We start from the raw sequence: 19060 nt of genomic DNA, 5'->3' as shown, positions 1-19060 counted from the left end.
ATTTTTGAGAGAAGTTATTTAACAAAAATTTCTCTGTTTGCAAGCTGCACTATTGTCATGGAGAATTTGCACTACAGTACTTGTATGAGGCGAACTTAAAGATGCCTGAATATCATTTTTACAGAGAGATCTTTGGAATCAAAAATATTAAGCGAGCACAGTGTACTTCGTATTCTGCGTTGTAATAGCAGTGAATGTATTTGAAAACAACATCCAAATATTTAATACATTTCAATTGTCTTTCTGTTTCACAGTGTGATTAGTCATGGGTAATGTTTTTAAAATTTTGATTAATTCTGAGTTAATCATGTGAGTTAACTGAGATTGAACAGCAGCCCTGATTTGGGGCAATAAAAAAGGAATGAAAGCATGACTGAATTACAAATTAATCCATCTACTATGCCAAAATTTACATAGCAATTTGGGTAAAGCGTTAACAAATACTCACCAGTCATTTCTATAGCTAGAGAAAGTTTCTCCAGTGGAAGTAGATCTATTGCAGAAATTATTTCTGAAGCACTCACTAGAGCAGCTCTGTCTTCTGGGCTACAAAATAAAATTGTAAATGAAAGACACAGCTAATACTAAACCTTCAGCATTTTTAACACTTAATCCATCACTGTGCATAGATTTTAAATCGCATCAGCAAGATTTGCTTTAGATGTTTATTATTAATGCTTTATAACTAAACCTGTATTTATATTTGCAGTTAATGCAGGATAAATTGCTATAGTCAAATGATGGAAACTATATATCCAAGTTTATACATATCTTTTTTGAGGGCAAATTTCATTCTTCCCAATCAGACTCTCTTTGGTACAGGAAAAATTCAACAATTTTTCTCAGTCTCAAGTTTTTCCCTAACCCCTCTACCTAATGAGCCACACTACAATAAACATCTGAATCCACACAAGAACACCTTTAAAAGAGTTCAGAAAATTGTCAGGTTTCACCTTTTTTAGGGTTAAGAAAACTGGTGTTATGTACCACCACATTCATCAACTTTGCTTTAAAAAGGCAATGCACAAATTAAATGCAGCTACTTCCTTCCTCCAACGTTGTCAGCTTGCATGGGGTGTTAGGCGGCTACCAAGGAGAGATTCAGATGCCACCTAGCTGATTTGCCGAGTGCCCACACCCGGCAACATGTGTTTCTATTGGTGGTACACATAAAAAGCATTCTGTCCACAGAAGGAAAAAATTAGATGAAACACTGGCTGCCAGATCTACCTAGCACAGAGACTCTAAAGAGGCAGTTTGACAGGAAGGAGAACTTTTGGTAGGTAGGGACAGATGGGGTGTCTGAGGCATACAGAACTGCGCACAACTGCAGAGGTTCAGGGGAGGAGGGCTACATCTACACTACAAGATAAATTCAAATTTCAAGGCTTTAGCTCGATATTTAAACATGACTGTCCTCACACGTAATACTGTTAACTCAATTAATTGAGCCATAATACCAGTTACAGAATATCGATATTACTGGACAGGTATAGCGTCCATATTGACTTTAAAATCTCAAAATCAAGGCTAGTGTGGAAGCACCATGTCTTTAACTCAAATTTGTTATGCTCCAGAAGCATCCTCTATGTATCTCAGAAAGCTACATGGTGACCCTCCAAGTATGGCCATTTTGTTGTGCACAGATGTCAGGTGTACAGGAAGAAGGTCAAAGTAAGCCTGTGAAGTTTGGATTGAATTTGAATGAAAATTTGAATTGGAATTTAGCATCCCAGTCCTGCAAATAAAAAGGGCATCCAGTGAAACTCCCTGGTCTGCAGCAGACACACGGCTGAGAGAACCAGACCTGGGGGTGAGAGGGTGGGGTGGAGGACAGCTGGGCAGTGAAACTCCCTTGTCTGCAGCAGACACATGGCTGAGGGAACCGGGCGGGGGTGGGGGGAGGTGAGTGCTGCCAAAGGCACAGCTCATCCACAACAGACAAACAGCTAAGGGAACCAGGCCGGTGTGAGAGGGGGCAGTGAAACTTCCTTGTCCCACCAAAAAAGAGCATTCATTCATTACAGCATAGTTGATTTACTGGCATTACGACAGAGACATACATAGGTACTATGTACAGTACAGATCATTTATAAAGCTGTTTTTACAGCATCCCTTATTGCTGAAACCTGAGCATGGGTACTGCTGGATGGCAGCATAGACAGCTGCGATAAGCCCTGCCTATTGCCTCCACTTCAGAATGCCGTATAGACAAGAAACACTCCCGCCTTGATTCACATATGTTGTGAAAAATAGTGCACGATGTAATAATAGTGGGAACATTGGCTTCAGAAACATCCAAACAGGTCAATAAACATCTGAACCTTGCTTTCAAATATCCAAAGGTGCATTCCATGATCATTCTGCACCTGCTCAGTCGGTAATTAAAGTTTTCCTTGCTGCGGTCCAGGGCTCTGGTGTAGGGTTTCATCAGGCAGGGAAGCAGAGGGCAAGCAGGGTCACCCAATATAAAATCGGGCATCTCCACTTCGCCAATCTTGATTTTCTGATCAGGGAAAAAGGTCCCATCCAGGAGCTTTCGGTACAGTCCCAAATTTCAGAACACGCGCATGTCGTGAACCCTCCCTGACCTGCCGACATTGACACTGGTAAAACAACCTTTGTGATCTACCAAATCCCTGCATGACCATGGAGAAGTACCCCTTTTGATTAATATATTCCAATGCCAGGTGTGCTGGGGCCATGATAGGGATGTGTGTGCCATCTATTGCCTCACTGCAGGTCGGAAAGGCCTGGGCAGCAAAGCCATCCACTATGGCCTGTTCATCTCCCAAGGTCACAGGAGATGCCGACAGATAGATGGGCCACCTCCATCACCATGGACCCCACTGTAGATCTGCCACTGACTGGTAACTGTTGGGGGTTGCCACTCGTTTCTGTACCATTAAAACCTGACTCATTTTGGCGTTGCTGCGCTTCAGGGCAGGTGCCAGTGCATCAAAGTTCCATACAGGTGGACTTGCGCATGCAAAAGTTCTGCACCCTCTGCTGGTCATCACAGGACTCCAAAACGATGTGATCCTACTGGTGTGTGCTGGTCTCTCAAGTCCAAAAACACTGCTCCACTGTCATCAATGCATTCATGCCAGCCACCAACTTGGCATTCTTGGAGCACAGTTGGCACAACTGCTGTTCCAAAACACCATCCTCAGCACCACCACCATTGGGTGTTACATACCACCACCGGTATAGACAAATGCCATCAAGCTTTGGAACTGAAGGACAAATTGTGCAACAGCAGCTGTGGTTGCTGAAACAAAAAATCTGTGCTATGATTTGGAGCATTCGTGGATCCATGCTTGCGCTAGAATGCTGCAGCAGGAAATGGCGTGACCTCCAGTTCTTTTTTGCGCGGTTACTGATAGTGAATTATGGGACAGTGATTGGAATTCTGGGATTCCAACAAGAAACATCCACAAGCAACCAGAGCTAAGGCACTGTGGGATAGGTACCCCCAATGTAGTACTCATGCTGTCAAACTTGCATGGGGGCAACAAGGATGCAGAGGTTCGACAGGTACAAAAGGTGGGTTGAATTTCGAGAAGCTTTCTGGACACTGTATTCAAATTCATGATTACTTAATTTGTATATCTATTTTTTTTATATATCAAATTTATCTCGTAGTGTAGAGTCTTATAAAGAGGCAGAAGAAGCATCAAACCTTCAGAGCTGTCTGTGACCCCCAGCAGAACCATGGACAGCAGCATACAAAGAAGGAAGTAGAGAGGGGACCTTGCAATGGATGGGGGCAAAGAGATGCCTATGTTCCCAAGAAGTGTTTTTATATTTGGGGAGAATATGACACTACACGGGGAGACGAGGATGGAACTTTTAGAGAAGCCTAGAGGTGGGGGTGACGGGGGCTTCCAACTCTGTGCACTCTTGGGCTATGCATACACTATAGCAATCCTCTGAAAAACGTTCTTCTGGAAGACCTCTTCCAAAAAATATTCTTTTGAAAGAGCATCCACACACAAAGAAGTGGATCAAAAAAGTCAATCCGTTCTTTTGATAGAGCGCGCCCACACAGGCCCTGCTCTTTCAAAAGAACAGGCCAGGAATTGAAATATCCAGTGCCATGAGGACTGTTCTGTCAAAAGAAGGGCCCTGGGCGTATCTACACACATTTTCCCCCACCAAAAAAGAATCTTTTGGAAAAAGGTGCTCTCTCTCATCTGGAAGAGGAACACCAGAAAAAATGCTGCATTCTTCGAATTTAATAACAAAAACACATTTTTTGTGTAGATGCCCCATAGGCTTTTTTTTAAAGAGAGCCCTGGCTTTTTCAAAAATCTTGCTAGTGTAGATGCAGCCACAGTGATTGTGCCTCAGCTCACCATTATATTACCATACAAATATTTGTAATAAAAAATAGCGAGCACTGTATGTAGAAAAAATCCAAAATTTTATAATTTTCAATTGGTATCCCATTATTTAACAATGTCATTAAAAGTGCATTTGTTTTAATCAAGATTAATCTTGAGATAGTTATGTAAATTAACCGTAATTAACTGACTCGCCTAATCAGCTATATTCTCCTCTTGCTCAGGCCAAAAGATTAAGTTTCAAACATTCTGAAAACTAAAAAGTGATGCTGTTGAGAACAATACAAAAACATTTCTAAAGTTTAATGTATAACCATTGAAGATGCCATTTTTCATGGCTATTTGGTGTTCATTATTAGATCTGCATGAAGAGTGATTGAGTGTTTGGCCCAGAATGAAGTTTTTTTCCATATTTTGAGTTTATTTTTTTTAAATAAGGAAAGTCAAAAATATCACATCCTGGTACAGTAACTGCAGTTCTTTGAGATGCATGGGCTCCTCCTGCATTCCACTGTAGCTACACATGTGATAATATGAAAATTTTTGACAGTAGTATCTATTGGTCTATGACTACACTCCTTGAGCTCTGAACTGACAGTACAAGGAGCAGTACAGATTGACCACCTCTCCTCTACTACAGTTCCCAGAGACAAAAATCTAAAACAGAAGGGAAGGAGAGCAGGTAGTGGAATACCCACATGGACCATACATCTCAAAGAACCCCAGTTACCATAAAAGGCAAGAACCTCACTTTCTGTGTGTATTCCACTATGGCTAAATGAGACAGAGCAGGAAGGTGTGAGGACCTACGAGGTAGTATTGAAGACTCGAAGACTATCAAACCAAAGGACGTATCGGCTACAGGAACATGTACTAGGATATGTTTTGAAAAGGTACACACAGAAGAAGCTCTAGGCTTAATTGTTTGCCATCTTTTCCCTCTTTCCATATAATTAAATCTAGCTAGTTTTCAAGGATATTTAAAATACATGAATACTGTAAGTAAGCAATTTTGTTATGGATAATTCTGAGCTCTGTACTTCTTCCACCAATATTAACAAACATCTTTTTCCATGGATTTCCGCTAAAGAAAGATAAGGTCCCTTATATCTATGGCATACTGTCTTATATTAACACATTTCAGCTTCAATGACTGAGGCTATTCCAGAGAAGCCATAACAAACAGCACTAGAACTGGATATTCAGACTGTTGATTCATCCCAAAGCCAGACTGATATGGCCTGATGTGACATCAAAGGTCTATTTGCCCACTTCAGATGCTTCTGAGTGGAGGCATAAACTTTATTTACTTATTTTGGGAACCAGACACCTCCGAAAAACAGGTCAAGAGACCTGGATTATGAGGGCTATCCCAGTAAAAGAAAGCCTGGATCTACTTTTGGGTTTCAAGATGTAAAGGCCCACCTCAACCATGATCCTGAAAACAGATATCCTCAAGGCCCACCAAACACCAGGAACACTGATGGCATAAACCTACACTATGCATGATACATTTTTAAACAGCTGTAGGTTTCTATAAGAACTAACAGCAAACAAAGAATTCGTAGGCAAAATTAAAGAAAACCTCTGGGCACAGAGGGCAGCTAGCTATGAAAAAACTGACTGGAGACTTCACGATTCCTTGTAACCCTGACTCTAAATCTTTGGTATAACATTAAATTATACAAAGCAGGAAGAACTGGAAGATGATAGATGATTATCTTCAGACAACCCCAGAAATGGAGTTCTTCTAAATTTGAATATTTACTGACATAGCAAATTACTTGGTTAAGTACACCTTTTGATTCAGGCATCCCTCTACGGCCTCGATTTATTAATTCCCTTGCTTAAGAGCTAGTGGCTGATGTCTCAAGGTGGTGAAAAAGATACAATAGCTTCTCTAAGACAACAGTTTGCAACTTTAAGCACTCCAGATGCCACAACCTAAGATTTGGAACCATATTACAACTCACCTTTACGTAACTGCAGGGTACTCTTGTGACATTTTAGTGTAAGTGAACACAACGTACCAGTACAAAACTATTGCAGGTAGATTGTCAAGAAACAGTTTCACATAACCAGTATTACTTGAATCACTTACATTTAAACAATGCAGGTATGCACCATTTCAGATAAAACAAGTTAACTGTCAAAATAATTTGCAATATTAAAAAAACCCTTGACACTTTCACTTCTTAGTTATTTTCAACCAAGATAGTTCCTCCAGTTATTTGAACAAACCTTGTTTATCTTTGCAGATGCAGTATCCTTATTTCCGCCATCATCTGAAGTACCACCTGTACAAAAATTAAGATTACACATTTGGTCTCAATTTTAACATATTCTGCTTTTTTTTTAATCATACACGTAAGAACACCCGTGCAACAGCAATATCATATGCACTTGCAGGTGAGAAGATCTCCAAACACTCTTATTTTTTAAGTCAACAGGCAAGAAGTAAATTCTTAGGGAATAATCAATAAAATCTGTTGGGAACCATTTTGAGAGGAAATTGTTACTAGTACATACAAGACTGGAAGATAAAATATTGGGTAGTCTATTAATTTATATAAATCATAACAAACGTACAGCATCATCAGCAGAGATAAAGAAGTCAGTGAGACTATGTTTATGTTGTGACACACTCTTCCCCAAGGAATTTCTCAGCAATCATTTGGAGAGATGCTAACAGAACTAAATTTATGCTTTTCAGATTACAAAAGTTATTCATTATAACTTAGAGATTTTTAAAGCAATTCTTAAACTTATCTAAGACCAAACAGCTTGTAGGTCACATATCTAACTAATCGAACAGCTCTCCTTATTTCCAACCACTAAATTACCATAACAAACAGGGAAAAATAGATCACCACTTTCTTAATATGCTAATACAATAAAGACTACTATTTAGCAATTGCTATACCTGCCACCAAGTGATATGCAATAGTGAATGAGAGAAAAGAGTTAAAGTGGCTCATTACACTTTCTATTTAGTTATGGTTGACAGTATGAAAGGGTTTGTGAACTCATGGATTACTGAAAAAGAGCGGAAAGACTATCAAGACAGATGACTGATTTCACGAACTGTCCACACATACAATTTCCATTCATTGTGCTGGGGCTGGGGGGAGGGTTGAAGAGCCACAAAAATGATTCAAAGGCTGGAGAAAATTCCTTACAGTGAGACTTACATTGCTGAATGTGTTTATTAAAATGAAAACTAAGCAGTGACCTGACCTGTGTACAAATACTTCCTTACAGAGAAATATCAGGTAGTAACTAAAGGGCTCTTCACTCTTGTGAAGAAAGGCATAACAAGCACCAATGGCTGTAAGCGGAAGCCAAACAAACTAACAGGAAGTAAGATGTATACTATTAGCAGTGGATTCTACATCTCTTGAAGTCTTCTAAATCAGTAACAAATAACTTTCTAGAAGGTACGTCATTAAACAAACAAGTTACTGGGCCCACTACAAAATAACTGGGTGAAATTTAATGGGCTGTGATATATAGGAGGTGACAGCAGATGACTTAAAGATCCCTTTCTGCTTGAAGTTCTATGAAGGCTCATAAAGACTACATTTCATCACCAGATAAAAAGAATGTTTTTCATTCACTTCAAGAAAAAAAAAAATCAAAAGGGTGTGTCTAAACTGCAATAAAAGGCCCAAGACACAGCTTTGATTGGCCAAGGTCCACTGCCTTGAGCTTCTTTGGACTACATACTGCAGGTTACACACCTGTGCATTAGGCTGGACTCTGAGACCTTCCCCACTTCAAGGACTTAAAGCCTGGACTCCAGCCTAAGCCTGAAAATCTAACCTCCAGTTCCACACTTCCAAGTCCCATGTGCTTGACTCAGTTGAACAGGCCTCAGAATTGACACTTAATGTATTTTCAGGTTTTTTGCAATGTCAATGTACTGACAAATTAACTTCAATATCCCAGGCCAACTTAATACTATTTATTGCTATTAAGAAAATAGGCCAAGAAAATATCACCTTGCAATTTTGCCTCTGATTAAAAAGGCTAGTTTCAAATAAATGAAAATGTTTAAAAGTACATTAACATTTTTTTTAAATTACTTTAATACTGTTTACTTTCTAAATTACCTGACAATGATTTTTTCCCAAAATTTGATTGAATTTTGTGAATTATAAGGTTCTTACAAAGATCAATGGTGGTACTACTAACTTGAAAAAGGCTCCCTAAAAACAATCCCCAAAATACTTCTACAACAACTTAGTTTTGTACTGCTATTGGCTTCCCGTTAGCCAATGTGCTGAACTGTGAAACTGCAGTGGCTGATGATGCAGAACACCATCTCATAGGTTGAAACCAAATCCATTTCATTTCTGATATACACCAGTTTCATTATGATTAAAAAGAAAGCTTTCATATTAATTTTGCGTGGTACACTATATGCATAGTTCAAACATACCAAAAGTTTTGCTTTTATATCCAACTTCAGAGCAACAGAAAGATGGTTTCAATTTATAAATGACACAAAATTGATAGAATCTTAAAAGAATTATGAAAACAAAAGGAAAAAGTAATCCTAAAATATGTTGATGAGATCCCTGCGGTTCTATCAGTAACAACAGATAAAAATATCAACTTACTGTAGTTCTTTGTATCTTTACAGAGTTTTGGTATTAATGGTCCTTTGTCTGCAGGTGCATCCCTTCTGTAATATTAATGAAGAATTATTTGCAAGAGTACTAATGGGTTCACTGCACTAGACACACAGATACTGCCCTAAAGAGCTTTAACACCTTGGTAAGTTTTAAGCAACTAGATTGCTAAGGATCAGACTGAAGGATCTGAACCAAGACTTGCAGCTTCACATCATCTATGATGCAAAATTTTGCATCAACTGGCTCTGTCTCTCAAGCAATTAGTTTTACAAATGCACAAACAGTCCAGACTCCCACTATATCGTCAATTTCCAGATCGATGAGACAACCACAGAAAAACAATGCAATGACTAGACAGACTATTTTATTTGTTACCATTTTTCAAGTAGCACCAAGTGAAGATCTTTCATGTTTTTTATTTTCAGCAAAATATTTGCAAATAATCTTTTAATAGTTTTAGAAATGTACAATTTAAAAAGGGGAAATTTAAAATTTTATTCAGAAAAAACACATCAAGCACATGAATACTGATTTATAAACAAGCTAGTTTATTTTAAGAGTCCAGTATATAGCTCTCGGTAAATTTGCTTACTATATTTTGGCACACAAAACTAGGTTTTAAATTTGCATGTTTGCAGATAAGAGAAAAGTTGCCAACTGCTTACTGAGCTACTCTTAAGTTCTGGAGATTTAACAGGACACTGGCATCCCTCCCTCCACATGGATCAGTAAAAGCTAATGATTTTTTAAAAGAAATGCCATATGCATCAGTTTCAACCAAGATCAGAGCTCTTATGCGTAAAAAGACAACGTGTGTTCATTTGACTGTATTGCCAGAGATGCCATTAGCAAAACAGTGGCGGGGAAAGGCACTATAACCATTATAGAATCACAGAACTGGAAGAAACCTCGGGAGGTCATCAAATCCTGGTGCCTGCACTCATGGCAGGACCACACACCATCTAGAGCGGGGGTAGGGAATCCTTTTTGGGACGCACATACGTGAAAAGCAAAAAACAAAAACAATAAACCAAAATCCCCTCATTGATACAGTCCCCAATAGAAAACAAACATAAGCCCCGGACGCCAGGGCTAGTAGATTTTGTGTGCCTGCCCATGCCCCACCCCAGGCTCTGAGCATGGTGCACGAGTGGACTGTGGGTAAGGGGGTATGAGTGGAGGGATGCAGGAGCAGACTGCAGATTCCTCACCCCGACCTAGAGCATTCCCAAAAGACACCTATCTAACTTGCTCTTTAAAATCTCCAATGATGGAGATTCCACAACCTCCCTACCTAGGTGATTTATTTCAGTGCTTAACCACCCTGATAGTTTGGAAGTTTTCCTAAAGGTTTTTCTTAAACCTCCCTAGCTCCAATTTAAACCCATTACTCTTTGTCCTATGAGCAGATACACAGAATAATTTTTCTCCCTTTTCCTTCTAAAGACCTTTCAGATACTTGAAAGCTGTTATGTTAGTCTTCTCTTTTCCAGACTGAACAACTCCAATTATTTCAGTCTGTCCTTACAGGTCATGTTTTCTAGACCTTTAAGTCATTTTTTGTTGCTCTTCTCTGTACCTTTTCCAATTTGTCCACATCTTTTCTGCAATGTGGCAACCAAAACCAGAAACAGTATGCCAGCTGAGGCCTAATCAGCATGGAATAAAGTGGAAGAATTACTTCTCATGTTCTGCTTACAACATTCCTGTTAATACATCCCAGAATGACGTTTGCTTTTCTTTTTTTTCCCCCCCAAAGTGTGTCATGCTGTTGACTCATATTTAGCTTGGGATTCATTATGACCTTCAGAACCCTTTCTGCAGTTCTCCTTCCTTGGTAGTTATTTCCCATTCTGTATGTGCACAGATGACTGTTCCTTCCTAAGTATGTAGTATTTGTCCTTGCTGAATTTTATCCTATTTACCTCAGTTTGTCCTGATCATTTTGAATTATAATCCTATCTGCCAAAACATTTGCAACACCTCTCCAGCTTGGTAACATCTGCAAACTTCGTAATTGTACTCTGTATGTCATTATCTAAATAATCCACAAAAGCATTGACCAGAACCAGTCCTGAAACTGGTATCAGCAGAACCCCACTTTTTATACCTTTCCAGTGTGACTGTGACTGCATTGATAATTACTCTCTGATAATGGTTACCCAACCACTTATGCACCAACCTCTAAAGTTAATATTTGCAAAGCACTGTAGGTGATTGGCCAAATATGCCCTCCATTAAAATGAATGGAAAATGTATTAAATCCCTGGCCTAGTTTCAAAATATCAGCTTGATTTTTAGAACACATACATTTATAAGTTCTCTTGCACATCATTTCATAGGTTATATTAAAAGGAAAATCATGAAAATATTTGAGATTTACTTTCACTGCAATCTAACCATATCACCTTAGTGTCTTGACAAAGTTAGAAAAGGCACACATGCGTGCATTAGTGGCCTCCACAGGATGCTACCAGCCCAGGTTTCAATAGTTAACAGCAAATGGTGACTCTTAACCCTTATCCAAAATTAACTACAATCAAGCAGAGATGGCATCAGTGACAAAGCAAATGCTTAGGTACCACTTTTGGGAGAACAAGACATTTTGCACTTCATATCTAAATTTATCAAAATTGGAAAAGATGCTCAAAACTCTCCAAACTGTAAATCTGAGAGCCACATTTATATCTTGGATTTGTATATTACCACATATTACATTCAGACTACACCAACCTCATAAAGATTTTTGCATTAATGGGAAAACAGTTCTCCTTATTGCAGCAGTAATTTTCTTTGTCTCCCTCCTCCCTTAGTTGAAGCTTGTCTTGAACCTGCAATTAAAAAAGAGTAAAGTCAATTTTGAAAATAGAAAGCACAGTACAATGCATAAAGTATTTGACAACTAATGCAGGAGACTTATTTGTTCTGGGATTTTACAAGCTTTACTAGGAAAGTATGATACTTCCTTAAGAGATTCCTCTTTGGATCCCAAAATGTACAGGTGCTATCAGGCATTTTGACATATCTTAATTTGATACACAGAAGCATACTGGCCTTTGTCAATCATGTATTTAAATTCTGCCAAACCAAGATGGTTACATAATTTGTCAAGATTCATATGTTCATAGCAAGTAATTCCATTATTATCTACCCAGCTTTGTTTAATTAAAAAAAAAAGAAATAGCATTATGCACTGCTTCCCACTCTGGTTCTCAAGGTGTGATGCAGACATGTAATCTACTTGTGTGTGCGCCCAGCGCACTCTAGTTAGAGAATTTGCTTAGATATACCCGTAAAGAGGAGGTGCACACTCCTCAAGGCTTGGAACCTGGTTAAGTGACGTGCTGCTGCGCTGCCCGTCTTCAGTTCCTTTGTACCAAAGCCTCGTGTGAGGAGAATCCAATGCAGAGGTGACAGAGCGTGAAGTGGAATACATGTCTGCATCACATCTGAGTAATACCAGTAATTTACCAACAACAAGCTTCAGCATGGTCTACACGTTCCTGCAATTTAAATGCATTTGAAACAGAATCTTGGACTTAACTTTAGATTGTATTTTGATGAACCAAGCTGACACACCGCTTCAAAAGGTTTGCGATCAACTGGACATGACGCCATAATCTGAAAGAAGATTTTTCATGCATTATAATTTACACTAACTTTGAAAACTCTCACTTTTCTAGACTTTTATTTCATTTAATTCTCCTGGGCTTCCTGCAGCAATGGTCAGACAAGAGGAAATTTCATCTTCTGGTAGCTGCTCAGCTACTGATAGCCTCTCACTGGAAAAAGAAAAATAATCCAGCCACAGAAGAATGGAACAAACATGGGACACTTAAGGAAACATTAACACACTTATTATACACTCAGCAAAACAGACAGAGTGCAAATGGATACTTTGATATTCAGAGTACATTCACCTGTAAAATAACCCAGCATGCTTAACATGCTTGTTATTTTTTTTTTAAATAAAAATGATTGGATAAACATGCCTATTCTGCTCAGAATGTAGAGGTGTCAGTCAATATATTAAGATCACTAGAAACGTCTCAGGTGTAATAAGGCTCATTCCACACTATGGTAACCCTCTGTTAAAGATACATCTGATGACTATATTCTGATATGATGCGTCTCCAAATAGATGTTCACTGACATACCAATCATTGTCTCTGGACGTTGGAGAAACAAGGTGGGTTAACTGGAATCAATTTCTGTTGGTGACAAAGACAAATTTTCAAGTCAGACCCGAAGAAGAGCTCTGTGTAGCTTGAAAGCCTCTCTCTCTTACCAACACAAGGTGGTCCAATAAAAGGCACTCTGTCAGCTACCTTGTTTCTCTGAAACTGATTATTTTGTTTCAGATATTTACATGGAAAGGAAAAGTAACTCTCCTGAACAAACAACAACAACAAAGTAATTTGCTGGAAACATGCAACTTGCTCAAATTGCGTCGATTAGCCTAGTAAAAATTAACCAACCATCATAAAAACTGTAATGTAGAGACCAATTATGAATGAGATAAAACTAAAACTTACATTTTAACAGAGACAAGACAAATACCTTTTGTCTGACAGGATACTTGCTCCTTCACTTTTTCTGAGATACAGAACGTGTTCTCAGCAGATACACGTAAACCCTTAATTTTATGAACCGTGATTTAGAGGGCTCCAGAAACAATGGACAACCCTGCTGTTCCCAGAGTCCTGTAGGGTCCATAAAATCCTAACCCCCTCCAGCCCCCACCCCTCAAGTTAAGGGACTTACTGCTGCCACCTGGAGGAGCCACCACCAGAGTCGCCTATGGCTGGAGGTGCCCACTGTGTGTGGCTGGAGGAGCTGCTGTTAACACCAGAGCCACCACACACTCCTCCCATCGGGGTGGCACATGTACGCAAGTGCCATCTGCCCACGTATGTACCCACCCCGGTGAGAAGAGCGCATAGCAGCTGTGGCGTCAATGGTGGCTCCTCCAGCCACATGTGGAGGGGCACCTCCAGCCACCGTCTGACAGCTCCAGATGCACAGCAAGCACCAGCAGTTCTGTGAGGGCAGGGGGGCAGTAACACCTCAGATTTAATAGACTTTTGAGATTCACGGACAACCCTCCACCATATTAGTCTGTTAAATTAAAAGTTTACTATATATAAACCTCACATAACATCTGTACATACATTACACAACAGGGAATATGACCAGCATGAGCATGGCTTCCTTTTAACCAAACACATTATCTTCTTTGGTGAACCAGAGTGTACCTACCAAAATCAGAATATTCATTTAATCCCCTTGCCAGGTTTACTTGGGTGAAAATATTCACAGAATTCCATATTTCTATAATGTGCGACCAGAGATAATGAAGTTTATGTTCACATAGTACCTTTCATTCCAAAGAGATCCCAGAAGTCACTTCACCTGCTGTTAAACAGCCACCTCTATGAGGAACTCAGCTTTTTTATGGAGTACAGCACCATTATGGAAATTTAAAATAGGAAATGATGTTCATAACTAACAAATAAAAAAGAAGCTGGTCTTCAAAAAGTAACTAACTAAATGTAATGCTGTGCTCTTGCTGCAGAGAGGAAATACTTCCTACCGGTCCTAGGCATCTGTCTCACCTTGCCTCCAAAAGGAATATGGCCACTGAAGCTCCTGCCCAGCTTCTCTCCTCCTGTCTTATTCACTTATCTTGAAGACTTCCTTGTATTACCTCCACTTCCCCACATGATAAAACTATCCTCTATCTGCCTCTCCATGGATTAAACTTTTGTGCAAAACTGTGGAAGAGCAGGAAGTTTGTTATTTGCCAAAATGCTGCAGCAACATTGTCAAAGTGTCACTGTCAGTGGAAGAACCTATGTAATGGAGCAGATTTGCTAAGCTCGTCAGAGACTTCGACCAAAGCTCCTGATATAGTGGAGGACAAGGCCTGACTGTAAGGTGGAGGGCCAAGCAGAACAGATAATCCAGAGCAGGTGCTGAGCAAGAGCAATGATTAAATAGATGCATCTTTTGCAGGGTACCACTTGATGAACTCTGAGGATGTAACTAATAAAAAGTTCCGCAGTATCAGAGATGAGAATCAATTTTGGTGGGTACTGCCTGACTCTTACTAGGCAGCTAAGATCCAGCTGTCAGAATCCGACAAAACAGCTTCCCAAAACTAACATTACAAGGTAAGCAACATCTTATTGCTGTGTACTAGTCTTCTGTCTCTTAGGACACTATCTTATCCCATACAAATCAGAGCAGAGATTGAAGAAATCAGGAAACCTCTCATTTTAAATTTGGTGATTTTTTTTTCCTTTTTGTAAAAGCAGGGCTTAACTGTAAAATGTAATTAGTTACAAAGTATATATTAGTGTTTTCAATTTGGTTCCTCTATAGTAAATAAATTTGAGAGTAATTCAAGTCCTGTTGAACAACTTCTTATATTCTTAGTTGTAACAGAATATATTAAAAATAGGATCCATGCTGCAAGGTGGAGGAAAGAAGAGTCTTTCACATTAGAATTTTCAGATCACTGTTTAGGTTTTTTGTTTGTTTGTTTACTTCCTTCCCCCTACAGATGTAGTTTTGCTTTTAAAATACCTTGTAATATAAACCAAACCATAAAAAGACAGGTTAATCACCGTAGTAACGGTGGTTCTTCGAGATGTGTCCCCGTGGGTGCTCCACAATAGGTGTCGGGCTCGCCCGGCGCCACAGATCAGATCTTCCAAGCAGTTTCTGCCGGACCGTGCATGCGCCGGTGCGCGCCGCTCCCTTGCGCGCTCCTGGCCACGTGCACGATCCGGTCCCCGCCAGTTCCTTGACCAACCGCCTCGGATGCTCCTGCAAAACACTAAACAGAGATCCGAAGCGGGAAGGATGGGCGGGTGGTGGAGCACCCACGGGGACACATCTCGAAGAACCACCGTTACTACGGTGAGTAACCTACCTTTCTTCTTCGAGTGTCCCCGTGGGTGCTCCACATTAGGTGACTACCCAGCAGGAACCCAAGATAGGAGGTGGGTAATCGGATTATGTGCAGCTTGTCCCCGAAAGGACCGCTGTCGAGAGACGGGTATCCTCTTGGAATACCCTGTGAAGGGCATAATGTTTGGCGAAGGTGTCATAGGATGATCAGGTCGCCGGTCTGCAAATGTCTTTTAGCGCAACGCCCTTGAAAAAGGCTGTTGATGCCGCCACCGCCCTAGTGGAATGAGCCCTGGGCGTGGCCAGTAAAGGAGTCTTTTTGAGTTTGTAGCACATTTTTATACAGGATACGATGTGCTTCGAGATTCTCTGCGAAGAGAGACCTTCTCCTTTCGATTTGGGAGCGAGCGAGACTAGGAGTCTATCTGTTTTCCGGAAGGACTTGGTCCTGTCTACACAGAAGGCTAGTGCCCTCCTCACGTCCAGGAGGTGTAGGCACGCCTCTTTGTTAGAGTTATGAGGCTTTGGATAAAACGAGGGTAAAACAATAGGTTCGTTAATGTGAAACTCAGAAGAAACCTTGGGAACAAAGGCTGGATGCAGCCGTATGGTTACCGCCTCCTTGGAAAAAACAGTGCAGGGTGGCGTTGCCATAACTGCCGCAAGCTCGCTCACCCTGCGAGCTGACGTAATTGGGAGAAGAAAGGTCGTCTTTATCGTAAGGAGGCGGAGAGAAACCGTGGCCAAGGGCTCGAACGGTGGTCCCGTTAGCATGTTAAGCACCAGGTCCAAGTTCCACGAAGGTGGAAGCGGTTTCCGAGGGGGGTATAGGTTTACCAACCCTTTGAGGAACCTGGTAACCATGGGATGGGCGAACACCATGTGCCCTTCCTCCTCGTGTCTGAACGCTGAAATGGCGGCAAGGTGGACCTTTAACAAGGATAGTGAGAGTCCTCCTCTCTTGAGGTCCAGTAAATACTCCAATATTACAGGTATAGGCACCGAAAGGGGGGCCAGCTGTTCGGTAGAACACCATGCCGTGAAGCGAGTCCATTTCTGCTTGTAGGCCTTCCTGGTGGAAGTCCTCCTGCTACTTTATAGGACTTGCTGCACTTCCTCCGTACATGTGCTCTCTAGGGAGCTGAGCCATGGATTAACCACGCTTGTAGTCGGAGGCCTTGGGGGTGCGGATGCACTATGGACCCCTGGGCTTGTGTGAGCAGATCCGCCGCCACTGGAAGGGGCATTGGTGGACAGTCCGACATGCGCAGGAGTAGGGGGAACCATTGCTGTTGATCCCACGTTGGGACTATCAGGATCATTCGGGCTCCTTCCCTCCTGGCTTTCTGCAAGACTTTGTGGATCAGCACTGTGGGAAGAAAAGCGTAAAGCAGGGGGCCCCTCCACGAGATCGCGAATGCGTCCCCCAGGGACCCCCCCGTCCCAGTCCTGCCCTGGAGCAGAATCGTGGGCACTTCTTGCTGTGTTGAGTAGCAAACAGGTCTGTATGGGGAAAACCCCATGCGTGGAAAATCGGTCGTAGCAGATCGGGACGGATCTGCCACTCGTGCGTGAGTGCAAAACGCCTGCTCAGCTGGTCTGCCTTCACATTGTGAGCGCCTGGTAAGTACGAGGCTTTCAAGATTGTATTGTTGGCGATGCACCAGTTCCATAACCGGACTGCTTCCGCACATAAGGCACGGGACCGAGCTCCTCCTTGCCGGTTTATATAAAACATGGTGGAGGTATTGTCTGTACTGATCCCGACAACTTTGCCTTGTATATGGTCTCGAAAGTGTCTGCAGGCATTGAACACTGCTCTGAGCTCCAGTATATTTATGTGCAGTGACTGCTCTGTGGAGGACCACAGCCCTTGAGTCACCTCTTCGCCCATGTGTGCTCCCTACCCTATGAGGGAGGCATCTGTAGTAAGAAAAACCGATATTTGTGGTTGGTGGAAGGGTACCCCTGTTAGCAAGTTCTTGGGGTTTACCCACCATTGCAGGGATTTGCACACCTCTGCTGTGGGCAACACCACCCTGTGAACGGTGTGTGCTGCCGGTTTGTATACGCTCGCCAGCCAGTGCTGCATGCTGCGCATGTGTAACCTGGCGTTCTATACTACGAACGTCGCCACTGCCATGTGGCCCAGCAGCTGTAAGCACGTCGGGACCGGCACCGTAGGGCTGAAGGTGATGACCTGCACGAGGGAGCCGATGGCCTGGAAGCGAGTCTCTGGTAGATATACTCTCGCTGTAATAGAATTTATGCGTGCCCCTATGAACTCTCTCTCCTGTGTGGGGTCTATCTTTGATTTTGCCAGATTGATAACCAGGCTGAGCGAAGAGAACGTGCCTGCTGTGACGCGTATCATGCGTAGTACCTCCTCCTTCGAGGCCCCTTTGAGTAGGCAGTCGTCCAGATATGGGAATATAAATACCCCCTGTCTGTGCAGGTAGGCTGACACCACTGCCAAGGTCTTGGTGAAGACTCTGGGGGCCGAGGAGAGGCCAAACGGTAGGACCTTGTATTGAAAATGTTCTTTGCCTACCATGAACCGGAGGAATCGCCGGTGAGCCGGATGGATAGTTATGTGAAAATACGCGTCTTGCAAATCGAGGGCTGCAAACCAATCTCCGTCGTCCAGTGCCGTAAGGATGGAGGCGATTGTGATCATCCGAAAACGTAGCTTGCGCAGGTACCGGTTGAGGCCTCAAAGATCTAAGATGGGCCTCCAGCCTCCTGTCTTTTTCTCCGTGAGGAAGTACCTCGAGTAGAACCCTTTTCCTTGCAGTTGCTCCGGCAGTCTTTCCACTGCCCCTATGAGCATGAGACGGTCTACCTCCTGCTTGAGCCTTGCTACGTGGGAGGTCTCCTGGAGGTGGGGCCTGGGTGGAGGTCGTGGCGGTGGGAGCGACTGGAAGGGGATGGCGTACCCCGTGGCTATGATCCCCAACACCCATTTGTCTGTGGTGATCCTTTGCCACTGGTCGTAAAATGGTCGGAGGCGATGGTGGAATAGCCATTTCGGATGACCTTGTGCGATGATAGTGATGGCGCAGCCCTGGATCTGTGTGTCAAACTTGTGGCCTTTGGCCCTGCCCCAAGGACGCGCGGCTCTGTTGTGAACGTCGCCTGGGAGTTCTGTACTGCTGGTGCTGT

The 19060-nt window shown here is 42.0% G+C and overlaps 1 protein-coding gene across 8 annotated transcripts in view; it reads right to left on the bottom strand.

The window, feature by feature from the left end:
- Window positions 1-19060, bottom strand: part of SCAF11 (SR-related CTD associated factor 11) — a 109372-nt gene that overhangs the window by 51840 nt on the left and 38472 nt on the right. For 6 of the 8 annotated variants that reach the window (XM_075014122.1, XM_075014102.1, XM_075014073.1 and 3 more), the window contains 5 exons: window positions 12529-12604; window positions 11717-11816; window positions 8969-9033; window positions 6588-6643; window positions 449-546 (listed from right to left, as the gene is read on the bottom strand). In XM_075014122.1, coding sequence (XP_074870223.1) covers window positions 449-546; window positions 6588-6643; window positions 8969-9033; window positions 11717-11816; window positions 12529-12604 — 395 coding nt within the window. Of the gene's footprint in view, window positions 1-448; window positions 547-6587; window positions 6644-8968; window positions 9034-11716; window positions 11817-12528; window positions 12605-19060 lie in introns of those variants that run through there. The other 2 variants (XM_075014092.1, XM_075014127.1) reach the window with 2 other exon arrangements.

The sequence above is a fragment of the Carettochelys insculpta genome, chromosome 1 (genome assembly GCF_033958435.1).
Source record: "Carettochelys insculpta isolate YL-2023 chromosome 1, ASM3395843v1, whole genome shotgun sequence".
Taxonomy (NCBI): Eukaryota; Metazoa; Chordata; order Testudines; family Carettochelyidae; genus Carettochelys; species Carettochelys insculpta.
This window is presented reverse-complemented; position numbering and strand designations above follow the sequence as displayed.